At 55.3% G+C, this 27,018-nt stretch overlaps 3 protein-coding genes across 5 annotated transcripts in view; 2 read left to right on the plus strand and 1 right to left on the minus strand.

Moving 5' to 3' along the window:
• LOC133356004 (protein NDRG3-like) overlaps positions 1-15,036 on the plus strand; it is a 52,450-nt gene extending 37,414 nt beyond the window's left edge. For all 3 annotated transcript variants that reach the window (XM_061573482.1, XM_061573483.1, XM_061573484.1), the window contains exons 5-16: positions 2,273-2,393; positions 3,574-3,636; positions 4,376-4,436; positions 5,610-5,696; positions 6,323-6,379; positions 6,492-6,595; positions 7,166-7,222; positions 8,603-8,654; positions 9,185-9,232; positions 9,600-9,635; positions 10,629-10,680; positions 12,656-15,036. In XM_061573482.1, the coding sequence (XP_061429466.1) occupies positions 2,273-2,393; positions 3,574-3,636; positions 4,376-4,436; positions 5,610-5,696; positions 6,323-6,379; positions 6,492-6,595; positions 7,166-7,222; positions 8,603-8,654; positions 9,185-9,232; positions 9,600-9,635; positions 10,629-10,680; positions 12,656-12,798 (881 nt within the window). In that variant the 3' untranslated portion in view covers positions 12,799-15,036. The remainder of the gene's footprint in view (positions 1-2,272; positions 2,394-3,573; positions 3,637-4,375; positions 4,437-5,609; positions 5,697-6,322; positions 6,380-6,491; positions 6,596-7,165; positions 7,223-8,602; positions 8,655-9,184; positions 9,233-9,599; positions 9,636-10,628; positions 10,681-12,655) is intronic.
• A 2,005-nt stretch (positions 15,037-17,041) lies between these two features.
• LOC133355963 (interleukin-17B-like) lies at positions 17,042-22,838 on the minus strand. Its single transcript, XM_061573422.1, has 3 exons — positions 22,429-22,838; positions 21,159-21,442; positions 17,042-20,299 (listed from the first exon to the last, which is right to left on the minus strand). The coding sequence occupies exons 1-3, from the start codon at positions 22,450-22,452 to the stop codon at positions 20,047-20,049; spliced, it is 561 nt and encodes a 186-aa protein (XP_061429406.1). The 5' UTR covers positions 22,453-22,838; the 3' UTR covers positions 17,042-20,046.
• A 43-nt stretch (positions 22,839-22,881) lies between these two features.
• Positions 22,882-25,720, plus strand: LOC133355866 (uncharacterized). Its single transcript, XM_061573279.1, has 3 exons — positions 22,882-22,887; positions 23,827-24,329; positions 24,777-25,720. The coding sequence occupies exons 1-3, from the start codon at positions 22,882-22,884 to the stop codon at positions 25,003-25,005; spliced, it is 738 nt and encodes a 245-aa protein (XP_061429263.1). The 3' UTR covers positions 25,006-25,720.
• Positions 25,721-27,018: the final 1,298 nt, after the last annotated feature.

Consider the following 27,018-nt stretch of genomic DNA (forward strand, 5'->3'; position numbering starts at 1 on the left):
CTTCATACAGGATTCTCGTGTTTTCCTGTAAATAGCAGCAGACTTGCGGGCACTTTTGAACCAATACGTCTGCAAGTTAACCCAACGAGGTTCATCGGCGTGCCCGGCATGCCGCCACCTTCTCATTATCCACGCGCCGAGGTTCTCCGATTGTTCAGCGCCACGGTGCGGATGGGAGAGAGGGATTGGAGGGAGGGGTGTTCATCCTATTGACCGTGATGTACGGCGCTTACCGCTCGTCTAGGAGAAGCAGAATACGTGAATGAAGGTGGTTGTTAAGATCCATAGCAGCCCCCCCCCACCCCACCAGTGCGGATAAACAGGAGCCCACCGAGCGGACTCGAGCCTGCGGTTATTTGAGCTATTGGTGTTTTCGACAGATTCTGTCGTCACGTGGGGGGGGGGGGGGGGTCTATCCTGACGGCTGCAGGGGGAGAGAGAGAGAGACATTCTGTTCAGCAAGCAAATTCCGCTCCGAGCCAGTTTGCTGACTGACGGGGAGAAGCCGTGCTGCATGCTTGCTTCTCGTGGGTCCCGGCGGCGGCGGCGACGAAGCGTACGGGAGAGCCACCCGCCTCCTGGGTGCTCGTAGCTCGCGGCGACAGCAAGTCGGCTTCCAACCCGGTAGAAGCACCGACTTCGCTCTCGTGTTTAGCGAATGGAGATACCGGACACCGTCATGGGAATGTGGAATTTACACCGCTTGACCCTGGCAACCAGTCAACAGATGAGTGCGGCCCATTCCACCGTGCTGCTGCTGCTGTTGTTGTTGAGGTTGGGAGCCACTGCAGCTGTGCTTGGGGCTCCGGTTTTCGGTTTTGTTTTTGTGTAACGAGAGCGTGCACATAGATGTCCGCGTGCGTGTCTGTGTACAAGTCTATTTATATCCCGTGCCACCTACTAAATATACTGGCGCAGGCTACAACCCGCCGGGCCAGCTCCTGTCCATGGTTCCGCGGTGCTGCCAGCCGAATGGAGCTGCCCTCTGGTCAACGTGGCCCCAAATACATTCGAGGAGACGTTCATCCCAGGGCAGCATTCGGCGCACTGCTCGGGGTGCGGTGGCACAAGTTCGATTTTATTGCTTTCTTGAACTTCGGTGGCAAGTGATGGGATGACCGCTGTCTGCCAGCACGCTGCCAAAACCTAGGAGCGGTGGGTTCTCTAACCTCTGAGCTACAAGAATACTGGGACTCGTTATAACAGCAAGGGGGGGAGCATCTCGCGATACCTGAAGAGGGGTTGGAGCACTATGCGTAAACGCATTATTATTATTTTTACCGAGGTGACAAAATAGTGCGATTTCTGATGTCGCCGGGAAGATTAACAGAATTCCCCGGACGGCAGCTGCCATCGGCAAGAGGGACGATCCTGGGAAAGACCACTACGACCCCAAACCCTGGTGGCAGCAGCAGCAGCACCCAAACAAACAAAACCATTTTTATTTTACCAGGTAAGGCATTACTGAGCTATACAGCTCTTTTTCAGGAGTGATCTGGCCACACGTGACAGCTAAACGGGAGTGGCTTATCACGTCGAAATTTATAGCAGCCAAAAACTCTCAAACACGTGTTTCTAAATATTGAGGGAAAACCGGAGGGCCTGGAGAAAAATACATGTGAGCACAGGGAGAGCGAGAGACACGCTTTCTCCGGGCGTGACGGCGGGCAGGCTCGCGTCGCGCTCACGGACGTGTGATTGGCGCCCGCACCACTGCCTGCTTTCGGGCCGATGCGGAGGTGGCGTGGAACTTAACGAGCACGCCGGCGCTTTCAAGGGATCGTGGCGCCTCTAAGCCCCAGGGTTAAACCCCCTCCACTCCCGCCGGGGCTGGAAGGGATTTCCACGCGTGACGTTTTTGATGGTCTCCTCCTGGCTGCAGGTGGGCCTAAGCCGATTCCGAGCCCCATAGGAATATGTGGTCAGGCAGCGCTGTGGTTGGAGTATCAGGGTGGGGATGGGGGTGGTTGTGAGTTTGAATCCTGGTCCGTGGTTTGGTCGGTCTCTCTCTCTTGGCCACCCTCTCTCTGATACGTCGTCATCCAGCCTTACGATCTGACGAGATTGGGCAAATCCCGGATTATTTGGCCGTAGACTAAAATTCTAACCTCTTGCTTGTGTCGTCGTCGTCATCGGCCTTAACAAATCCACGGCCTCCGTCTCTCGATGCGAATGTCGCGGTTGCCATTCGTCCGGTGGGTCTTGTCGTTTGTCATCGGGTTGCTGCGGTGTCATTGTCGTCACCTCCTCGTCCTCCTCGTTCTCCCGGCAGACAAATCGTGCTTCAACGCCCTCTTCAACTACGAGGACATGCAGGAGATCATCAAGAACTTCGCCGTCTACCACATCGACGCTCCGGGCCAGCAGCCGGGGGCGCCGCTGTTCCCGCAGGGGTAATTGTCGCGCACTCCCAATCCATCTCCTTGTTCAGGAGGAGGCGGCCGTCACTCCGAGCTCCGGAGAGTGGAACCTTCGTGACCGAGGAATAACCTGGGTTCGAATCCAGGTTTCGGCCGCTGATCCGTGCAGCGAGTTGAAGGTCTCAGCCCGGTCGCGAATGACTGCGCACAGAAAAAACTAAACCGTCGCATTAAATTTGGTTCCACCATCTCTGAGAATTAATTGTCAGTTTTCATGTCGTGCGATGGACATGACGCTCACGTGCAGAGCGAGTAACAAATTGCTTCCTCCTGCCGACCAAAGGTCGCTTGACGACATATCAGAAGCAGTTCTGTTATGTCCTCGTCCTAGGGCTGTTGTCTGACACTGCCAAGTTAAATCTCAGTGTCTTGGCACGACGCCATGGAGCCCGGTTGGGCTAAGATTGGGTAAAATAACAAAAAATGTGTTATTCCCAAATGAGCCTGCCGCCCTTCAGAGTAGCGGCACCTTCGTGTCGCCTCTGTTTAGATGCACTGCTTTGTGCACCACTGCCGGAGACAACCGTGGCGTCGTCTCGCGAGCAGTGAGAGGGAGAGAGTTGATCGCTGCAAACGAAGCTGCAAATTGTCACCGATTTAGACACTAACAAGAAATCGCAGGCGCGGAGCTGCGGAGAATTGGGGCAGTCGTGGTGTGACTAACACGCTAAACACAGAATCTACGCGGACGCTGCGATGCGTTCAGCTTGTCGTGTGTTTTTTCAATGGCCGCATTTCGAGTTGCCATCCCTGTTGGAGTGAACGCCCCGATCGTGAACCTTCTTCTAGGTCCGTACGTGGCCCGTTAAAACCGAGGGCGATGACCGTATTTGCAGAGCCAAGTCACTAGGAGACCGTGAACCTCTTACACATTTGATTCTGGCTCGGGGCCAAGCGGGGCCAGCGTTCATAATTTTTGTTGTTTTTGTCTCGTGTTGGTCGGTGGGTCGGTATGCTTGAACATGCGGTGCTGACCCCCGCGGCACTGCTCCGCTTCTGCAGTGGGAAAAGCAACATTGGCACCTCCCCGATCCACTCCCCTCCGGACCGGGCCGGCGCAGCTTAATTGTAGATTGGGAAAAACGTTATGTTCGGCCGCACGGCTATTTTTGTTTTCTGCAAGTGTAACCGCTGTCTTGTCCTGCATGGCCAGGTACCAGTACCCGTCCATGGACCAGCTGGCCGACATGCTGCCCGGGATCATGACCCATTTCAGGTGAGGAGTCTTCATCTCCACGGACGCGTACCCCTCGCCTCGAGCAATTGCTCGCTCGAGCGCGTCCGAGCTCCGTGTGGACAACGTCGGAATGCTGCCATGTGACCGGCGCCGGTCAATACCCTCCCCGGTGTCGAAAAATGACAACATCGCAACATGCGGCGGACGCGCTACCGCCAGCACGGTCCCGTCGCCGCGTGGCGTCTGCCAACGATGCCCCAACTTGACGCAAAGTTGAATCCGGTATCTAGAGGCCGCTCCCGGCACGTGGATCGAAACGTCGGACGTCGTGCCGAGCAGCACCGCGGTGCATCCCAAAATCACGCGGTTATCGCTTTGGCTGATCGACCAATCGGACAGCACGAATACAGTTGGGGAAGTGGGGCGGCGGAAAGTGGAAAGTCTCGCCGCTGGCCCCGCGTGTGCCGTTGGACGGGAGGTGATGGGTGGCTCTTGTGATGCCACCGGCGCGGCCTGCCCCATCACGCTGCACGTGGCTTGTCGGGGGTTTCCTGCCTCTGGGAGGAAGGGCGTGAGGGTGACCACCGCGGCTAAAGGGGCCCGGGTACAAAAGAGGAAGTGGAGACAATTTTCTTCCCATCTCTACGCTTTAGTGGCCATAATCGTCGTTCGTTGTCGATTTCGTCATCGGCAGTGGCTTCCGCCGCTGTTGAACCGCTGCTGGTCGTTGAACTCTGCTCTGACCCCGTGTGCTTCATTTTGTGTGGAATCTCCGCAGCCTGAAGAGCATCATTGGGATTGGAGTGGGCGCAGGCTCATACGTGCTGGCGCGGATGGCCGTGAGTACTTTACAATAATAACACGGGAGTCGCTCACTCTTGTAGAGAGAGAGAGAGAACTATTCGGAGGAACCACAGACCAGTTGGAAGGCAGCCAGGCCTGGAGCCCTCAGCGATTGGCCAAGCTCGTGCTGCATCATTGACCGTTATAGGCGCTCGCTACAACTCCACTTGCCCGCCTAATATTAATTGACACTTGTGACACGGCCTTAATCGTGCAACTTTGGTTTTCATCGAGACCGAGCGCGGTGCACGTATAAATGCACTTGCGCACATCTCTGCGTGCTCGCGCGCATTGCACTTGGTCCCTCTGTTCGTGACGCGTATCAATCGAGACCTCCGGGACGGGTAGTGCACGCCAAAGCCGGGAGGAACAAAAACGGCCTCTGCCGACGCCGCTTTTGCACCGTGTGATTTCTTATTTCGTCTTCTCGTGTTGACCGTTCCCCCCACGGGCCGCAGAGGGAGCGGACACCTGACCTCCCCCCCCCTCCCCCCGCCATAGAGCCCTGCTACCGTCGAATCGCCATCTCGTAGCGGAACAGAGATTTAAAGTGGAAGGAGTAAGATGATAATCGTAGAGCTACGTCTCTCCAGCAAAGCGAGAGAGGAGGGGGGGGGGGAAATAGAGGCTGTGACACCTGAAATGAAAACAGTGCAGAGCCTCGATGCACGAGCACCATGGCAGGGACCGGTGAGAGACCCAACCCACGTGGTGTCCCCTGTTCGCATCCGTAAGCAGCAGAAGGCCCTGACAGACTCCTGTAGAGATCGCGAGGGGGGAGCTGTCGCGGGGACGGCAAGGGGGGGGGGGGGGTGGTGTCCCGACTGGTAGTCCGGCTTCTTCTTCTTCTGCCAGGGTGCCCACCCAGGGGCTCAGCCCGCGTCCCCGCGTGGCGTCGTGCCGTGGTTCCGGTGGCGGCGTTGCATCGCGAGGCCGTCGTTCGCGATGTTGCCAGCTTGGGGAGGACCTTCATTCAGCAGTGGATAGATCGTGGCTGATAATAATTAATACATACTGCTTGTGTGTGTATATGTGTATATCACCTCCGATTTTACACGGTTGGCTACGTACGGTCCAAAAGAAGTTAGACGTACAGGCACATGCGTGCGTTGTGTAGCGACGTGTAACGGCCGGGCTCTGTCTGTGTGTGGCGGTGGCGGCGATCGCAGATGAACAACCCGAGCCTGGTCGAGGGCCTGGTGCTCATCAACATCGAGCCACACGCCAAGGGCTGGTTCGACTGGGCAGCGTCCAAGGTGAGAGGGGAGGGCCTCCTCCCAACCCCCGTCATCATCAGTCGTCGTCATCATCATCATCGCCTTCCTCGTCAACGCCATTGTTGTCCTGGTCACGGCGGTTCTCGTCATCGCGCACGCCCATCAATATACCACCGATTGGCTTCCCTGTCGATATTGACCTCGTCGTTCACGGAATAATAAGTGATTATGATAATAATAATAATGGAGTGCGCTTGGCGGTGGCGCTCTCGCGCTTATCGGGAGGCGATCGTCGCAGGGACAGTCGGCGGTTATTTTGTCCTTTGGGGGCCGATTGTTGCTGCTGTGCGTGATCTGAATCGAGTCATTAGCGGCTATTTTTTTGGTAAAAGTGGCAAATTTGGACCAACGCTGAGCATGCAAACGACTTCTTGTTTCCAATAACGTTGCGTTATCTCTCACGTCCGCCGTGAAGCGCTGCGGTGTGCAGCGCTGCGGCGTGCAGCGCTGCGGCGTGCAGCGTTCCTACGGCCCCGACACGCGGCCACCGCGGTATTACCCAGGGCGGCCTGGGGCGTAGCTCGGCATCGCCACGTTTTGTGTTTGGTCGCGATGATGGCGATCATGGCGGTGATGCGCGACTCTTTTTGGGTTTGTCTCTGCAGATCACCAACCTGACCAACACCCTGACGGACACCGTGCTCTCTCATCACTTCAGCCAGGCGAGGCTCCCCCCACGCTCTCCCCCCACCCTCTCCCCCACCCTCTCCCCCACCCTCTCCCCCACCCTCCCAATGCTTATACCGTCCTCATCCGTGCACCCTGCGCTTGCAGTCGGAGCTGAGCAACAACGCAGACCTGATGCAGACCTACAAGCAGCACATGCTGGAGGAGATCAACCAGCAGAACCTGTCCCTGTTCGTCAATGCCTACAACAGGTGCAGGCCCCAGCCCACACGCGACACTGCGACGCACGCCACACCACGACACCGCAACGCACGCCACACCACGGCACGACGACACCACGGCACACGGCACCACGACACCACGCCACACTGCAACACCGCAACACACACGACACCACGACGCACACGACACCGCGACGCACACGACATCGCGACGCACACAACATCGCGACGCACATGACACCATGATACCTTAACACACACGACACCAACAAAAATATTGTTGATTTGTCTTTCGCGGGATCCGGAAAAAAACTAAGAGAACCCACACAAGTGAGGACATGACTCTCCCAAACCCCTACGTGTAGGTGGCAGAACCTACTTGCTGTACTTTCTCTGCAGGTGGGCGTCTCGCGAGCGCGACGCATGATCCACTCGCCACGATTCCGAAGCCCTTGGGCTCTTTCGCAGGCGCATTCCTCCACACAGCCCCCTTGCCTCACGACCCCGCCATGAACCCCACCACTCTTTCTTGTCCCTGTTTCCCGAATTGTGTCCCCCCCTCACCACCCCCTCCCCCCCCTCTCAAATCTGCTTTTGTAGCCGGAGAGACCTGGACCTGGGGAAAGCATCGCTGGGGCAGCCGGCTAAGACTCTCAAGTAAGTCGGCAGCTGACTGCAGCGAGTGTGGGGTGACTTCTTCTTGGTTTTTTCCGTAAAGTCACGTAGAAGGGAAATAATACAATAATAAAAATAAAACATAATAAAATAATTCTCACGACGTTTCAGCTTGCGTTGTGGCCGAAACGTCGTGAGAATTATTTTATTATGTTTAATTTATTTTATTTTATTATTTCCCTTCTACGTGACTTTACCGAAAGAACCAAGAAGATGAATCCCTGCAGTCACGAAAGAAGCTTTAAATCGAAATATGGGGTGACTATTACTATAAACACCGCTACTCCGCTTGGTTCACCGCAAATGCTTCATCGAGTCTCGAGACTCTTTTTCACGAGGCTCCTGGCTGAGTTTCACACTTGGGGGCGATGTTCCTCTATACAATCCCTATTGAGTAATTTGTGGGTTTAAATTTTTCGAACCTTGACACTGCCACTCAACGGCCTGCTCGTTTTACAATAACGTCACGGGATTTTTAAACGGGCGCTGCGAAACGGGCGCCGCTTGTTATTTTGTAGGCTTGACGCTCTCACGGTGGTAACCAAGGGTGACCGTGGGGTACAAGTCCTGATCATCCGCGCCGCCAAAATCTCATCTCGATGCTGAGCCGCGAGAGCCGGCGCGGCGGGAGCGAGAGCGAGAGAGAGCGAGCGAGAGAGAGAGAGCGCTTGCACGGCTATCAGAGCTACAGCTTCCCTTGTGGCAGCAGCCGCTGGAAAAAAAGTGTCCCCACGCATCCCGGTGGTCACATGACTCGTCTCCCTTGACATTTAGTTTGCAGTGTCTACAGCCCGCAGAGCTAAAGCTTTCATATATATATAAAATCTGTTATTTAATTAAAATAAAAAGACATTTTTGATCCAAAATATCAAGGTGCCGTAGGTCAGAGCGCCCCGAAGATCAGTCGTGGGCAGAGAAGTGGGGCGGGGGGGCGGCACTGATGATGTTGGCGCTTCCCTGCGAAGTGGCAAAGCGTCGGGAAACCCAGTCTACTGCTGTAGAGCGGCTTAAGGGGGCGCGGCGGGGAGGAGAGGTCCGTGGTTCCGTGGTTCCGTGCCACCGCCGAGAGAAGATGGCGACAGCACGGCTCCCGGAGCGGCCGATCTCCGAGCAGCGACTGTCGGACGCTCTGCAAGCACTCGAATTTACTGAAACGATGTGGCCCTTGCCCCGTCGGTTGCGGCGCGAGCGTGGCACAGCAGCCCTGTTTGTCCACTGCTGGATGAGAGGGCCTGCCCGCTCCGTGCGGGTCCCGGAGGTTATTGGATCGTACTTAGCCGCGTCCAACTCGACGATGCCGATCGCGTGAGCGCGGCCTCCCGCCGCTCCCCCCGTTGATGCCCAATCCCTTGCCCCCCGCAGGTGTCCTGTGATGCTGGTGGTTGGAGACTCCTCGCCGATGGTGGACGCTGTGGTAAGTGGGTGTCTGGGTGGCGACGTGCACGTCCGGCGTCTCGCTCGCCGCTCGGCTGACTCTCTCGGGGCTCTTTCTCTCCTCCTGATGAGCCGCAGCCGTTCACGAAGCCCTCCCCACGTCGTGTCGACAGTGCGAGCTGGTCGATCGTGCCTCACCACGCTCGGCAGTGCGCGCGTTGGTAAAGCTGGCACCCAGGTCCGGTCGAGATGTCAATCTCACCGCCGATGTTAGCAGCAGTCGAGAATCGACCTCGGGTCACCGGGTTCGCGGCTCGAAGCGCTAACCACCGCGCCGTCACTCTAGCCCAAACGACGCTGTGAACCTCTTTGCAAACGGGCCCAGTGGGCTTCAGAGCGGTGACCTCCAGGCCGTCCGTTGATACGATTTACGGCGCTGCGCTATACCCGGTCACCGGATTCGTGGCACAGAAGCGCGCTAACGACCGCCGCACGCGAGGCGGAGACGCGCGATGGCGCGGCGCGACCTCACCCCCCACCCCCCCTCCCCCCCGTCTCTGCGGCGTGCAGGTCGAGTGCAACTCCAAGCTGGACCCGACCCAGACGTCCTTCCTCAAGGTAACGACGACGCAAGAGACTTTTAGCTCAAACCGCGTTTTTTTTACTTTGCGCGAGAATGTAATAACGACCTAACGACCGGGGCGTTGTCCCGTTTCACCGCGTCGCAGCGCTCGATCGTCGCCCTAAGGGCTTTGTTGGCGGGGGGGGGGGGGCAGTGTTCTCCGGCTGTGTTGGTTGACGAGCCGGTGCCAACGACTGTCCAAGCCGCGCGGTCCTCGAGGAGTGGTGACTGACGGATGCGCACGGCCTGCATTCCCGACTGTGCCAACCGTGTTCAAAGTTAAAGTCGCGGCGCTCGGGAGCGTGAAGTGGTTTGTGGCATCGATGAAGGTTTTTCTGACGGCGTGTTTGTTTGTCGTTCCAGATGTCCGACTGCGGAGGCCTGCCCCAGTGTGTCCAGGTATCTCTCCGCCACACGGGGGACCCAGGCGATACATCGATTCACCCACCTTAAGATCGATGCTCATGATTGCACGCTCGTTTCGGCCACACCACGCCGGGCAACACGTTCGCAACGGATGGAATTGATGGCATCCAATTAAAAAACAAACTAAAAACGAACACATAGCAATTGGTTTTGCGCTTTCTGTCAATAAAAATCAGGTTTTAAGATGTTAAAACACCAAACAATAATAACGCTTTTGCAAAGAATCATGTCTGCGTTCACCACACATACTTGTGGTGAACATGCAACAAAAAAAAATACATGCTCTGGCAATATTTGCATTGTCTTCGAAACGGACTGCTCCACACCAGAGAGAGCTTTCTTCGGAGCCTCGTCTCGCCTTTTGGTGTTATCTGGTCTAGTTCCTTGCAAAAGGTTTCTGTTTGGTGTTTGAACATCTTAACAGCTGTTTGATTGCTTGAAAAGGTAAAGCCAATTGTTGTATTTTGATACTGGCAAGAATGGTCCCGTGATAAAACGAACACGTTATTTGTGCACCCGTTGAGCCCTGTTGGGAATCCACCGCTTGAAGGGGCACACTCCCACGCCGTGCGTGTCACGGGGGGTTATTTGACCATACTTCACCACGACGGTCAGCGCTGGTTGGTGAAGGGCGCGGAGAGACGCGAAGTCGCCACGAGGCGTCACAGGGCCGGGGCTGAACCCCCGCGGCCTTGGCTGCTGCGCCGGACTCGCCGCACGCACCGCCGAACTTAGTTGGGATTTAATTTGACATTATTGAGCCCCCCCCCCATCCCGCCCTCCCACTCAAAAGTCATTTAATCTGCAGCCTATGAGGCTAGGCCCTGGGGCTCCCAACGGTGGGGGTATTCTCACCGCGATGAAAACAAAGTATTGATTCGGTGTGTAGGGGCTTTAATCCGCCGGGTTTTGGATGTCGCCTTTTCATGACTCGACGATCGATGTCTCTTTGTGGTTGACCTACAGCCGGCCAAACTCACAGAAGCCTTCAAATACTTCGTCCAAGGAATGGGCTACAGTAAGTACACTGCTCGGAGGAGCCGCGTCCCGCTCGCTCGCACGCCGCCCATCGTCGTCGCTTGCGTTTCGCGGTCGCGTCTTCCGTTTTATTAACGGAATAGCCGTGGAGGCGTCGTCTTGTCGACAGGCCCGATAATGGGTCGTGCCACTCGTGGCCATGTGGCGAGGGGGTGACAACCCCACCCTGATGAACAGAGGTCAGTAACCTGCTTTTCCCGAGGCCTGCACGTGTCTCGTCACGGGCTGCTTCGTGACGTTATTTATCAAGGACCACCGTCTCGTGTTCACAGGCAAGGCAGCTCGTGACATTTTTTGTGTTTTTACCGATTTTGAGAACAATGTCTCTTCACGTTATTTTGGTTGCCGGACCCCTGCCCACGCACGATGGTGCCGTCTCGGAGTGGAGACGTCGCCGCTTCCAGGCCTCTCTCCGGTTGGCCAGCGAGGCGGAACACGCGGAGGACCGATGGCCCTGCCGCCGCTGTGCACCCTCCGCCCTGTGCAGCTGGTCGAGCTCTCTAGTGGAATTTTTTCAATTCGTAACTTTTCGAATGGTTTAGTAAGTACAGTCCCAAAGACGTCACACGTCAAGCGGCCAACAGCAAACTGCACAACGTTGTAAAAAAACTTTGTATAACAACACATTACTTTACTAGGAGGAGGGTTTTTACACTGAGCTTGGCAGAAAGCGACGATGGGAGCGAATGTCTTAAGCGGAGCAGCGTGAGGAGAGAGGCAGCAGGAGGAACGTGACCGCCTACGGGGCGGCGTAGCGATTCTACACGGGGGGGGGGGGTGTGTTTTTATTTGGCGGTTAAACCGAACGCCGCCGCCTGTGTGATTATCGTTGTCGTTGTCGTCTGGGCCGCACGGCTTCGCAGTCGCCGAGTTTGGCATGGGCCGAGCGGCGCACCCGGTGCCGGGCCCGCGAGCGTGACTGCTTCGCGCCGCTGCTTTTGCTCCCCGGCGCTCCGGTACACCGTGTCCTCGCGGTCTAGCCTCACGCCGTAGCCTCGCGCCGTAGCCAACTCCACAGCCAACTCCACTCGGTAAACGTCGGCAGCCAGCGAGACCGTCTCTCTGCCCCGACCATCGGTGGGCAGTGTTTATCCCTGAGGTGTGCACTCCACATTATTGTGGCGGTGACGGCTTTATCCATGAGACCACATCCGTTGACTTCCCGCGAGGTGGTACTTGCTTCATTGACGCTTTAAGGGTAACGGGAGTCTCGACGCACACAAATTAAATCTCCGTGAACCTCGAACGCCGGCTGCCAGAAGTGCCGGTGTCAGACCACCGCTCCCAGCAATAATTAAAAAATTGTTATCCTGTCTGTGCTGCCAGATGACTGCTTAACATGTAGCGCAATAGCAAAGTAAACATCGCCTCGCGTTAGGGACAATTTGCCGTCGTCATCTTTGGAGCCGATTGGGCTTCCAGTGGTTTGATGCGGCAGCGTTTTCATTTTGAACACCAACATAAGAGCCGCTGTCCTAAACAATCTGACGAGCGATGCCGGCTGTGTACACGCGCACGCTCGTGTAATCGCCGCTCTTCTAGCCGCATCCCGGCAACGGTGTCTCGGTGGACGCCACCGTTGTGCGGGAAGCCGCGCGCAACCGGTGGAGCCTTGAACAGAGCCGGCCTGCCGCCCGCCCGCTCAGCGGCCGTCCACCACCGCGCCCAGCCTGCAGCGAGCACGACGCCGCCTGCGCTTGCTGTGCCCCGCGATGCACCACGCCTGCATGCGCGCTCGCGTACCCGTGTTCCCACGTGTGCGCCGCCCACATTCCCTCCACTCGTTCTGATCCTCCGTCCGTCGTGTCCCCTTGTTTCCACCCGTTCCGTCTCTCGCCCCGTGTCCTCCCTCCCCCCTCCTCCGATTCCTCCTTTTGTCTCCTTCCCGCTCCCTCTCGTGCCCTCCCTCCTTCCCCCGCTCGCTCCCTCCCTCCCCACCCGCCGCGCGCCTGCAGTGCCGTCGGCCATGCTGACGCGGCTCTCCCGGTCACGGACCGCCTCGCGGAGCTCCAGCATCTCGGGCGAAGACGGACGCACGCGTGCCCGCACGCGCACCAACTCCGAGTCCAAGGAGGGGCAGTACGCCGAGGTCTTCTGAGCTCGCTTGGCCCAACCCGGCCCGGCCCGACGACACGCTCTCGACCCGTCCTGCTCCCCGCCCGGCCCGGCCTGGCCCTGCTGTGCCCTGGCCTGGCCTGGCCTCCTTTGATCTGCACGTGGATACATCCGATCTGATATAGTTTAGTCTGACTTTGCCTATTTGTTTAATGGTGGGGCTGGACTGGTCTGGTCAGATTCGATCTGATGTGGCAGGATCTGTCTTGACCCCGACTGGACTGGTTGGGACTGGTCTAGCCACACTTGGTATGATTTTACCCTTTTTAGGCTGGTCTGATTCTGATGAGATCCTGTCTGGTGTGGCAAAATATGACCTCGCCTCACCTGGTCTGGTTTGATATCGTTTGGTCCTCCTGTCTGGGGCGTCCAGATCTGGTCTTTAAGTGGCTCCATTTTGTCTGATTCTGTGACCCAGTTGTACTCAGTCTGAATTGGCCATCTTCACAGGGCTGGCATTGTTCAGTTGAGTCCACCCTGGCCTGGTGTGAGCATCACCTGGAACATCTGCCTGGGTCTGGTTTGGGTGATTCTGATGATTGCTTGGCCTAATTATGCCTCGTTTAGTCTGGGCTTGGCTCTGATCAATCTACTCTGGTCAGACCAATATTAGTTTATATTACACTAGCTAGGTCCTGGTCTGACCCACTTTAGTGTAGCCTGACCTCGCCTGGTTGGGTCTGGGCTGGTTTATTCCGGCCTGGGCTGGTTTATTCCGGCCTGGGCTGCCCGAGTCTGGTGCGGTCGAGCTGCCTGCAGCCCGCCGGAGGCACCGCTAACCCCCCCGCCCCCCACCCCCCGCTCGCTATTGTTCTTTGCGACACGAGGAGGAGGAGGCACGTCGTAGTGAAACCTGTGTGTGGCCCTAGCCCATCGCGACGACGTTCTCCCACATAACGTGGTGAACGTTCCCATTCAGTGGGTGGGTCAGTCTCTCTCAAGACGTGGGGCTCGGAATGAATGACGCGGCGCAAACACCGACCCCCAATGCAATCGACTCGTTAACCTCCGCCCCAATGTATCGACTCGCCAATTCAGCACAGGCCATTTGGCCGCCCTCCACTGCCCCACCCCCCCCCCCGTTGCGTTTCCCATGCGCGCTCGTGTGGGATGGGAGCGACGCAAGTTTGCGTCTTTTGAGAAAGCGTCAGAATTCCGAGACACTGGGAGGGAAAGAGTCCGCGTTTTTGCAAGACCCGATTTAAATAAATGGAGGAAGCGTCTCCCCCTTTTTTTATTTTCTTACAAAAGGCCAGTCTTAACCTAATAAAGGAAGGTGCTTTGTCCTGTACAGTAAATTGCGTTCCATACGTTGGGGATGCGCTGCCGATTTATAAACGACGCGGAAGGAACGCACGGACACGCAGGCTTTATTTGTTGTATGGAGCAGGAGCCTGCTGCTGCTGTTGCCGGAATGAAGTTTTTGCTGCAAGTACATTATTTTTGTTTTCTTTCCCTGATTTTTGAATCGCATCGAGCGGGGGACGAACAAAAGCCGAGCTCTACGCCCGTCGCTGGCGTTTTCCGGGCAAAACTGAACACTTCGTTCTGCCCATCGCCACATCTCTCTACAGTATATATATATTTTTGGGCGAGTAAAAAAACATGAACAAGGACTTAAGATTTGTCAGTGTCCTTAACCGCAAAACAGACTTTGGTGTTCATGATCTGGCTTATAGAATTGCTTTTTAAGGCTCCACTTTGGGGGGCAAAGTGAGATGCAACAGATACACTGCCCGCCCACCCACCCGCCCGGGGTCTGCTCAACAAGAACGATGCATCGCTGTATCCGTAGCGGGGACCTCTCTAAGAGTCACGGCAAGAGGTTCTCCCGAGTTTTTCTAATCCGGTGGAGGGAACGTGGGACTTGTTCTAACTGTGCAGTATAGTCTTCCTGAAAGTATATAAATATATAAATATTACAAATAATTACAATTAACCGCGGCCTCCTTAAAATCAATAATAAAGTAATTTTTTTTAACATTTTCGTTTCTTCGTAATGGCTTAAGTATTAAAAGAAAGATTTGTTTTGCAGCGAAAAATAGTTTTGTAGGGCTTAGGCATTAATGCATTTGTGTAACTTTGTGCCTGTTTTTGATGCAGATTTGTTGAAATAATCCGGTGTTTAAAAAAAAAAAACCCTATCGGTTAATACCTGTATCACTGAAACTGACTGTAGTGTTTTTTTCAGAATAAAAAAATTAATGAACTGACTAATAAACACGGTGTGGCAACTGCTTGTGTCAGAGGTCGGAGAGTCTGGTTCCCAGCGCATCGAGCAAAGGGGGGGGGCGGTGGAGGCTCCTCCCATCGGTGGCCTGAGCCAGCGGTCGAAAATCCTCATTCCCGGGAATCGACGAATCTCCATGGGGGTCGACGACCACTTCCATTCCCACAAATTGCGACTTGCTGAGCGTCCGAGGCACGACTGTGTTAGTTTCGGCTTATTAATTTCAACTGGCATGGCGAGTGGGACGGAGGCCCTCATCCATCAGTGGATCGACGCGATGGCCCAGCAGCAACACGCACTTCTTCAGTCCCCCGTGTGACCCGCCACAACGAGCACTCTCCCCGCGTCATCCTCCGGCTGCTGCTCCGGTCATTCTGTCACCGCCTCTCTCTCACTCTCTCTGCGCGCTGCCTCTCATCACGGACTCGTTGCGTCTTTATCTAACCCAGGCTTCTGTCAACTCTTCTCGTAAATTGCCCAAAAAGTAGCCGAGCTTTCTGTGGGATGTACGGCCCTTTAATATCCTGTTCTCGATTTGCAAATCGTCCAGTTCTGCACTTTCTTTTCCTCTTCCATCCCTCCCCTCCACTTTCGTGATCTCAAAGTGGCGCTCTTTCGCTGTCACTCATTCCGCAAGCCTGGCACGGCCTGACCACTTCATCATCCCACCAATTCTGTGGCACCGTTGTCAGCTCTGTCAAGCGCCTTGAGTGAAGGTGCTCTATCAATTCGTCTTTCACTTGATCCGTGGATTTGCAGAGTGCATCTGTAGCATAGCATTTCGACAGTAATCATCTTTATAATATATTTTCCTCGTGTATAATCCCAATTGTGCTACGAATAAAATCAGTTTTTTTTTATAGCAGCATCATTTATGCAACTGCCTGACAATACGGAGGTGTGCATATATTAAGATGCTTTCAGCCTATTAATGTTGATACGTGTGGGAGGAAACCGGAGCACCTCGAGAAAACATGCGCGTGCGAGGGCACAACACTCGATCCCATACATAAGGGACCGAGTGGTGGGACTGCCGTGTGCTGGCGAGCCCAGAGTGTGGCGGCTCCTCGACGCCCACGTGCGCGTGACGCAACAGCGCTGTGCGCTCCCCCAACCACGAGCAGCAGCGGAGCCACCAGATGCCACGAGGCAAAGCGACCATTCGGATATTTCACAGAACAGGGGGAGATCAAACAAACTCCTCATTACAGAACAGGGGGAGATCAAACAAACTCCTCATTACAGAACAGGGGGAGATCAAACAAACTCCTCATTGAAGAACAGAGGGAGATCATACAAACTCCTCATTACAGAACAGGGGGAGATCATTCAAACTTCACTCACTCTCACTGCAGGACGGGGAGATCATACAAACTTCACTCACTCTCACTGCAGGACTGGGAGAGATCATACAAACTCCACTCAATGCAGGACAGGGGGAGATCATACAAACTCCACTCACTCTCACTGCAGAACAGGGGGAGATCATACACACTCCACTCAGTCTGTAGGACAGGGAGAGATCATACAAACTCCACTCACTCTCAGGGCAGAACAGGGGGAGATCATACAAACTCCACTCACTCTGTAGGACAGGGGGAGATCATACAAACTCCACTCACTCTCACTGCAGAACAAGGAGAGATCATACAAACTCCACTCTGTAGGACAGGGGGAGATCATACAAACTCCACTCACTCTCAGGGCAGAACAGGGGAGATCATACAAACTCCACTCACTATCAGGGCAGAACAGGGGAGATCATACAAACTCCACTCACTCACTGAAGGACAGGGGGAGATCATACAAACTCCACTCACTCTGTAGGACAGGGGGGGATCCTACAAACTCCACTGAGAAAGGCGCCCGAGTCGGGAGTCGAACCCAGGGCTCTCCTCGTGGCTGCCGCGCTCGGGATGCGACGCTGAGCGACGGCGTCGCAGTGGAAGATCAAACGCCGACAAGCATCGAGGATGTAAACATCGCTTTGTGTTTATTCTTTGTGCTTTCTGTTTGGTTTCAACAACCACATCACCCAACAACCACATCACCAAACGTCACGAACCACGTGGTTTCAACAACCGCGTTCACGACCCGACGTGTGAAAAATGTGACCCGCAGGAAAGCAGCACTGTGGTTGGATAAGTTAAATAAATATTACGTTAATAAGTTACGTGCTTCGAAATAAGTTATTGGTCATATAACCGAGAGCATATTATTAAATACATTACAACCATCACCTCCACATAGGCCAGAGTCACATCCTTAACGTTTACATAAGTTAGCAATAAATATTATAAAGTTACATCCGTTAACATGCACCGAGTGGACAAATAAGTTACAAACAGTAAAATAAATTAGAAACCGTGAACAAATAAGTTAAATAAGTTATTGACAGTACACTTGCATGTATTGTAATATATTACGTTTAGTGCATACTCAGTTCAACAATAGAAGGCGTTCTGGAGAATATCAGCCACCAATGACGAGCATGGCAGGATCAACCTGCACACTTGGTGTGTGGGACCATTTCCCATCCCAGTCGTGATCGCTGTCACTGCATCGTCTCCCCGCATCCATACATTCCAGGGCAGATTGTTGAAGCCACGAATTTAACCAGGGAAGTACCGACTATGGAGAGTTGTCTTCAAATAAATGCCCAACCAGGTTGCCGCATGACACTTTGCAGGTCATGCCAAATTATTTTCATTTTAGCCGCGTGCCAAATTGCATTTCCTTAATGGTCGGGGCAGAGCACGTAGAGAGAATGAATCTCATTTGCTGGTGAGCCCCTGGCTTTCCACCTTTTGCCAATGATGACCCAACAACAGCCTTTAACAAAAATTTTACAGTCGATGGATAACTCCCTGCTTAAATTACAGCGGGTTTGTGGTAAGTGAACCCACAATTCAGTGCAAACTGCTTTCGAGGCCCAGGCCACCCAAGTGGCCACACACGAGAATCGGGCTCATCAACTCCGCTGCTCGAAGCAAATTTCATCTCTCCCACAATCGCCGAGGAAGCACAAACAGCCAGGCAGTCGGCTGGCGCCACCAACAATTGCCCAAGTTCTGCGGTCCTCTATTACATATTAATAATTCTTTCAGCCAATGAAAGAGTGCGAGGCAACCGGAGCACTCGGGGGAAAAACCCCCCACGGGTGCAAAGGCGCAACACTCAATCCCAGTGAGAAGGGACGCGCGGAGAGTCGCCTGCACTTTGCTCTACCGGGAAGGGAGTTTCACAACAACAACGTCTGTGTGTGATCCGCCGACCCTCGCTGCTTGCCTCCACGGGGCTGGATTCGAGGTAGAAGCCACGCGCACCCCGGCTACCTGTAAACCACGCGCACCCCGGCTACCTGTAAACCAAGCCGTCGCTTTACACACATTTTGGAAAGCAAAAACGAAACCATTTCATAACGACGCGAGTTTCCCTTTAAACAGATCCTGACGCGCCCAGAGGAGTTTAAGCATCGGCAGCGCGGATTAATAAAAGTTACAAATAAATAAATATTGACCTTGTAAACCTGCTCACACGAGACTACTCATCGATCCCTTGGTGTAAGAAGATGTCGAGGCGTCTTGTGCGAGTTGAGTGCAGGAGGCGTCAGGAGGCATCAGGTGGCGAGCAAGTCCCACGATGGTGCCGCAAAGCCCGAGTCGTGACGTTGTTGACAAAAATGTCCAGATTTTGCTGCTATCTTCCACAAACTGGGAACTCCCCCCCCCTTACCGCATACACGGCGCTCTGTCAACTCGTGAACACGGGCGTCTGGGATTACACCCCAACAACAACAACAACAGAGTACAACACGAGCTCCGACAGCGTGAAATAAGCCGACCACACGGTGGTGGCACGCTGACGGCCTCGACGCAGCTGACGCTAAAGCGAGATGCCAAAATGGCACAACATTTTGTGAAGTGGCACAGCCACCGAGAAGTCTCTTCGAATCGGAGAGACAGCGGAGAGTGCGGACACAGCGGGCAGGCGGCGGTGGCGGTGTCCAGCGGCTCACAGAGCCGGGACCCCCCCTCCCCATGCCACCTACCCCGAATCTCGTGTCGGGGTGGACAGATACTCAGCACCGAGGACGTCGTGCAAAAGCGTCGCCCCTCCCCGATGAGATTCAGTTATTCGATTGGAGGATCGATATCTTGTGTTTAAACGCTGGTGATCGTTAGCGGCCCCTCGTGTCTGCGTGGGGGTTCCCATCTCACGTCTCAAACCATCGCGGACAACAAAATACGAATTTGGAAGGGAAAAGAATATTGATTCTAAATCGCGAGATTCGGTGCATAGCGTATCGTGATGATTCGAAGCGGTGTACACGCCGACTTGTACTGTGTAGAGGATACCATCAGCTATCATGCTATCATCATACAATCACAGAGCCCCCAAATTGTTGATGTGTATACTCATTGACAGCGCCTCTCTGTTCTACTCAGATTGTGGCTGACATTCCATTTTAACAAATGCCAATACACTTGGGGCACACTGCGAACATACCTCACGGCATACGTCACACATACGCACTTTAACGAGTACACAATTGCTCTCATGATTGTTAAAGCATTCGATTATGCCAACACAACTTGAGATTTGGTCTCGGATCTAAAATTCGGTCCGAAAATTTCACGACGCCGCCCGCAGCGTCACCGCAAAGAATCCTGGGGGATGTACCGCCATGCATTGTGGCGCTGGTGCGGACGAGCACACGCAGCCCGTGTCTGCCCAGCTACACGTGCAACGTTGGGCAAACATTGGCATGCGGTTGGAACCTTTGGACCAACGTTGGCCCAACGTTCAACGTTTACCGCGTGGCTTGGCTCAGTGTTAAAGTCCAGAGACGTTGGCCTTATCTGGTACTGCTTGATGCTGCCGATGCTGTTGCTGGTGCCGGAGTTGTCGATGTTGCTCATGTCGCTGGCGCCGATGTTACCGAAGTCGTCGGTGCTGCCACGACGACCGCCGCGCCTCCTCCACCTGCCCCCGTCTCCGTCAGTTGCCGCCACCGCTCAGGCTGGGCACGACGCAGGTGCAGCCCACGGCGATCTCCTCCCAGCGCTCCTCGTAGCGCGCGTGGCCCGGCTCGCACGAGCCCCGCTCGCGGTACAGCACGCGCACGTGCGCCGTGACGGGCACGGACACGACGCTGTGCGTCTCGCGGCCCGAGTGCGGCTCCACGCAGCCGGCGCACAGGCAGGCCGCCTCGGGCAGCACCTCGGGCACGCGGTCCGCCTTGCGGTTCAGCCTGCGGGGCACGCGTGCGGAGCACACCGGTTATCGTCAATGCTGTGGCGATGATATTAATTCATTCTCGTTTGGTAGATTTGGTATCGGCGCCGTCATTCAACAGCCGAATGGCATCGTGCACTTCCTTGGCTTGGAAATTTCTCCCCCCTCCTAACCCTCGAAGACACCGGTGTAACCATCAACTCACTCACCAATTCACCTACTCACCCAGCTATTCAACCACCCACTTAGTCACCCACCCACCCGCTTACCACTCACTGGTCTAACTATCCACTGCATCAGAATATCATCAAGAGGCCAATACTGCACCACATCCACTGCACAACGGGGTTGTGGCCATGCATCTAAAACGATTGACCATATAGTCAACCTTATAGAGATATAAAAAACAGACACACAGAGATACATATAGCCTAATAGAGTTAGATGCCTATATAAAACATAGAGACCCATCGAGATACTGTGCAGAGTGATGCCTTAAAGACACGACATGATAATACCATTCTGGCCAAACTGGACCATCACCATCATCGGAGGAACACGACACGAACTCTCTCCTGAAGCCCTTTCGTCGTGGCCGGCAGGTGCCGACTTTGCCATTTAACTCCTGAACATTTCGCCATTTAACTCCTGAACATTTCGCCAGCATGCGCAAGAATAAACATGTTTTTTCCTAGCGCAAAGCTAATATGTGAAATCCCATTCGAGTACTTTGCAGAGTGAATTTGGCAAGCGGGAAGGCAGCCACACCCGGCGCCAACAATTGCCCGAGTTATGTGGCCCTACATTTGGATGTTTTCCCCCCAACTTCTTTCCTGTGCGTGCGTGCGTGCGAAGTGGCATTTCAGCTCGCTCACCGGTAAGTCCACGGCGAGAGGGATCGCTCGCTCGTCAGAGCCTTCTGCCCGATGCCGTGGGTCCATCGCGGGCACGCGTGTCGGTGGCCGCCGCGCCCCGAGCCGGCGGCGGCGGCGACCCGCGCCACCTCGAGCAGCCGCAGGCGCTCGGGCACCGCGTGCAGCCGCTTGACGAGCAGCTCGTCGGGCACCTCGGCGCGGCACCGCCCGTCGGCGAGCGGGGAGGCGGCCGCGCGGGGCACGGCCCACACGGCCACGCACAGCAGCAGCAGCAGAGACGCCGCCTGCACGCGGAGGAGGAGGAGGAGGGAGCGGGCAGCAGCAACGGTCAGTGGCGGTAAAGGCGCGGCCCTGCAATCGCTGGCTCGCGTCAACGCTGGCGGAAGGGCCTCCGCTTGCGGAGTACACAGAGAGAGACAGAGCCGCTCTCGACTCTCTCGAGCATGATGTTAGCCATGGTCCGGAATGGAACTCAGATGGCTGGGCTCGTATAGCGTGGTCCCTCGAATGTGCCCGGTCAAAACCACGTTCATATTCAGTCCCTTGTTTAATCATTACATGCCCAGGAAATCTAACTTTGAATTTCTCTAACTATTATCGTTCATGTTCTTGTTGTGTACCCTGCTGCCCTGAGCACATCCATGTAACTCGCCATGTCTGTTCAAACACAGCACGTGCCATGGGCATCACCGCACCTCTACTCTCGACGTCTCGTGCGCGGCTTGGCGTCTTGTCCATTGCTAGGCAACGGTGACAGCGACACAGACATCTGACACACCACGAATCATTTTGACCGGTGATGTTTCTGATCTAAAAGCAATGAGACGGCCCCAAGTCGTTACAGACATTGCGGGGTGATGCCGCAGCTGCGGCTGCTGCCGATGCATTGAGAGCGGGGCACAAAGCACAGCCAGCAACAGACAAACTCGGCCCGTCCCTCGGTAATCACGCCGGCGTCTGGTATGCGTCTCCTCTTGAAGGTCGCGGTGTTATGAGACGGACGCGTTGAGTGTTCACGTTCAAACCGCGTCTCATCTGCCCACGTTGTCTCTGGTATTTCTGAGTGCGAGTGAGTGCGTGAGTGAGTGGATGCGTGAGGGAGTGCGTGAGTGAGTGCGTGCGTGAGTGTGTGAGTGAGTGTGTGAGTGAGTGCGTGAGTGAGTGAGTGGAGTGAATGCGTGAGTGCGTCAGTGAGTGGGTGCGTGAGTGAGTGCGTGAGTGCGTCAGTGAGTGGGTGAGTGCGTGAGTGAGTGAGTGAGCGAGAACTCACCATGAAGCAGGTTGGAGCAGCCATTGGAGTTCTGTTGTCGCAGTTTGTGTCGAGCGAGCGCTCTTCAAGTCCCTCTTCGCAAATTATCGTCGGGTTTGAGTGTCGACTGTGGGCTCGTCCTCGAACTTTTATAGCTCAAACAACACTTCCAGCGCTGTGGGCGGGACGAAGGAGTCGATGATGACACGAGCGACAGGTTGCGCCAGGCGGGTGATTTCCCACGCGCAAGCCCTGAGGCGGATGGAGTTGAGTGGCGCGGAGAAGAGCCGAGGGCGAAGGAGTTTGAGATTCGGGCAGTGCGCGATGGGGGATGGCAGCTCATCGCAGCCTCAGCCACGTGGAACCCATTGAGATAGTTGGCTCTTCAGCAAAGGGCACTCGCGTCGACAAAGGGCACGTGGCACGATGGACAGCACCGGCGATGTGCACCCGTGTCGCGTCTCATGACAGCCGATGAAGGTGCGCGATCAGTAGGCACGCGATGAGAAGGCACGCTACATGGTGTGCGCTCGTGACATTGGCTTGCTGCTTCTTGAGTGATAAGCTTGTTCGTTCCGATAGCAGTGCAACCAGCTGTGGTCCGCCTTCACCATTTCATTACTTTTCGATGTCGAACCCGGGCCGCCTTCGATAATAACAACAATGCAATGACATTTGTATCGATACAGTGGCGTCGAAATGCGACTGCGTCCCAAGTCGCTTGACAGACGCAGTGGCCGTGCTTGCTTAAAGACAGAGGCTGCTGTTAAAACAAAGGCAGAGGGTGGGGGAGGGACAGAATGGGTTTTGAGTGTGAACGTTGAACAGGGGTAAGGCGGTCAACAGCACGGATGGCTGGGGCAAGGAGTTTCAGTCGACGGCGAATTCCTGCAGACGATGATGGCGATGACTAGCCATAGGCAGCGTTTCCCTGCTCAAACGAGCCAACGGAGCAGCGCTCAGCTCTGATAGCCACACCGAGTCGTCGGTGGAAATTCCACATTGCTGTGCCAGGGACCCAGGGTCTCTTCAGGAGACGACCACCACTCTTGAATTTTCAGAAAGTAGTACTCGATTGAACAACCATGGAAGGATACTGGCATGGGTGAATGCTGGACTGGAGTTTGAATTTGTGACCTCTTCATGAGGGAGTTGAGTGTTGACCACAATGCAACCCAGACTGATTTAACAACAACAAAAACTATGAAAATAATTAATCGTCAGCCCTTTTCAATCCACTGCTGGATGAAGGCCTCCCCATGTCATATCAATCATGTGTGGGTAACAATGCCCTTGATTTTACCCACGAAAGCCTCGTCGAGTCTGAATAATCTTATTTTTCAAGAAGGGTTACCTCTATTGAGCCGTCTTTGCTCAATTTGATTGCGGGGTGTTTGCTTTGTGTGCCCTGCGTGCGAGGAGACCGGCAACCACGCACACGCCGCCAACACTCGCGAGGGGCGACACGAGGGGCGACACGAGGGGCAGTGCGGCGAGAGACGCACGGGAGGAAGTGGGACCAGGGACAACGGCGCCCCCCACGTCGAGAGGGGAGCGAGGGAGCGGGGCCCAACGAGTCGCACGCGCGGCCTGGGACAGCAACAGCAGCAGCAGCAACAGCAGCAGCAGCAACAGCAGCAGCATCAACAACAGCAGCAGCAACAGCAGCAGCAGCATCAACAACAGCAGCAGCAACAGCAGCAGCAGCAACAGCAGCAGCAGCAACAGCAGCAGCAGCAACAGCAGCAGCGAGGACCCTGCCGGGTGGTGCTCGTGGAGCGAGCGGCTCCCAACGTTCAATCCTCGACGTCTCGGCCACCGAGCGGCGTACTCGGTGCGTGGGAGCAGTGTTGGCTCCTGCAGGCCCGCGGGAGATTCCACACGGATGGAAATGCGTCGCAGCAAATGACCACCGATCGGCGGTATGCAAAGATCATGCAAATAAAAAAAACCCGGCACATCCCCGATGGACGCGAGCCAAGAGTTGAATGATCGTGGGTTTTAAACTTCCGTTATGACTCCATCGTTTTAATACCCTCCCCCCCCCCTTAATGCCCCGCCCCCCTGCACCTCTGAGTGGGAAGTGTGCCAAAGCCTGAACGGGTTTGAGGGCTGCTGCTCGCTGCTCGCGCACCGCTCGTCGTGGGTGACGTCGCCAAGCTATTTTGTCCGTGCGCGTTCCCGCCCTTGGGCAGAAATTGGTCGCTCGACGCGTAATGAAAAATAAATATAAAACCCTCCCTGTCGCTTTGTAGGCCCGCCACACTTTGTATCGCCCCGGATATGAACTGATTTCACGATTGATTCCAATTGTGATATTGGCGCCACATCACCTGACGATGTTCCCATTCGCATCTCTCGCAGCGCAGCGCGCGCGCCGCACGGACGCCCAAGCAAGTGGACATCGCAGAAGCACGTCTGAGATGCCTGCATGTGACGTCTGGTCCACAGAGTATCCAGCTGCCCTGCCTGACGGGGCCACGTTCGTTACATGGAAATCAGACCGAGACTTTTTTTTTAAATGTCAACAGGCGGAATTTAACCAAATTAATTGCCAAACCGACTTTTCACGTGCATTTTTGTGCAGGCGTCGTATGAGGCCTCATCAGTGCAGCCGTCAAAGTTCGCTGCTGACATCCGCCTCGGGAAGCCCCATACGTGGACAGGACACCGGAGCAAAGCCACACGAACTCTCTCCTCTCCTGCAGCCCTCTCGCGGCCAGATTACATCGCCAATACCGTTCAGCCCTGAGCATATTGCTACGCGCAAGACGATAAAAAAACATCACCACAAACGGAGCGACGATTGCCGGCTGGAATCAAATAGATTAAACAGCGCAGCGATGCGCATTGCGTGTACAAAATACCCTCATCCTTGTCCAGACCTCCAGCTCAACAGAACTGCGGGCGTGGCCTTTCTTTGTTATTGACACCAACGACTCGCGGAGTTGACAACGTGCGGTCATCTCGGCAGGCAGCGGTGGAACAGACGCATTCTTTCATAACCCTGTGACTTTTTTCGATTTAAAGCTTTCGTGACTGCAGGGATTCATCTTCTTGGTTCTTTCGGTAAAGTCACGTAGAAGGGAAGTAATAAAATAATAAAAAATAAAACAAATAAAATAAAATAATTCTCACGACGTTTCGGCTACAACGCAAGCAGCCGTCTTCATGTGACTTTAGCGAAAGAACCAAGAAGATGAACCCCGTGACCTTGAAGGGGAGATGATTTAGCAGGCGACGTTTCGCACAATGCCCCTTCTTCATGGCACTACAAGGACCGCAGAGTGATTTGATTGCCTAGCTTTGCACGTTTCTGTTATGATGTGTTTCCCTCAGTTATCGATTTAATGTTTCATTCAGATATATAATACAATGTGAATTATATTGTCCAAATATACCAACGCTGAAACAATACAATACCTACAATGCAATACTGCTATTCTTTCTGAACGATATACTGCAGATCAGAGTGTGTTTAAAGAGGCCCCTTTGGAGTTGCAGAGATCCTGGACAAATAATGTCCCTCCCTCGCCTAAACGCGCTGCTTGGGCAGGAAGGGCACAGCGGTTATGATGCCACGGTGGCTAGGAGACGTTAACTACCTCGCCCGGCATACAGGAGGTTGTGGGTTAGATCCCAACCCTGACACCTGTTGTATATTTGGAGTTTGCGTGTCTCTCTCCCTGTGGTCGCATGGATGACTCCCCGAGTCCTCCGGTTTTAGAATCAACATCACGCGTTTCGAGTATTTGGCTGCTGTACATTCCCACGTGATGACCTATCATGTGTGGCCAGGTCGTTCCTGACACCAAGCCGCCTGTGGATAGGAAAGAACAAACACAGTTTAGATTTACCTTTACTTGCCGTGACCCCCCCCCCTCTCTCCCCCAGCTGTGAGCCCCCCCCCTCTCTCTCCCCCAGCTGTGAGCCCCCCCCCTCTCCCCCAGCTGTGAGCCCCCCCTCTCTCCCCCAGCTGTGAGCCCCCCCTCTCTCCCCCAGCTGTGAGCCCCCCCCCTCTCCCCCAGCTGTGTGCCCCCCCCTCTCTCCCCCAGCTGTGAGCCCCCCCCCTCTCTCCCCCAGCTGTGAGCCCCCCCCCCCTCTCCCCCAGCTGTGAGCCCCCCCCCTCTCCCCCAGCTGTGAGCCCCCCCTCTCTCCCCCAGCTGTGAGCCCCCCCTCTCTCCCCCAGCTGTGAGCCCCCCCCCTCTCCCCCAGCTGTGAGCCCCCCCTCTCTCCCCCAGCTGTGAGCCCCCCCCTCTCTCCCCCAGCTGTGAGCCCCCCCATCACTTCCCCAGCTGTGAGCCCCCCTCTCTCTCCCCCAGCTGTGAGCCCCCCCCTCTCTCCCCCAGCTGTGAGCCCCCCCCTCTCTCTCCCAGCTGTGAGCCCCCCCCTCTCTCCCCCAGCTGTGAGCCCCCCCCTCACTTCCCCAGCTGTGAGCCCCCCTCTCTCTCCCCCAGCTGTGAGCCCCCCCCTCACTTCCCCAGCTGTGAGCCCCCCCCCCCTCTCTCCCCCAGCTGTGAGCCCCCCTCTCTCTCTCCCAGCTGTGAGCCCCCCCCTCTCTCCCCCAGCTGTGAGCCCCCCTCTCTCTCCCCCAGCTGTGAGCCCCCCTCT

This window comes from Lethenteron reissneri, chromosome 52 (genome assembly GCF_015708825.2).
Source record: "Lethenteron reissneri isolate LAM-NWPU_2019-01 chromosome 52, ASM1570882v1, whole genome shotgun sequence".
Classification (NCBI taxonomy): Eukaryota; Metazoa; Chordata; class Hyperoartia; order Petromyzontiformes; family Petromyzontidae; genus Lethenteron; species Lethenteron reissneri.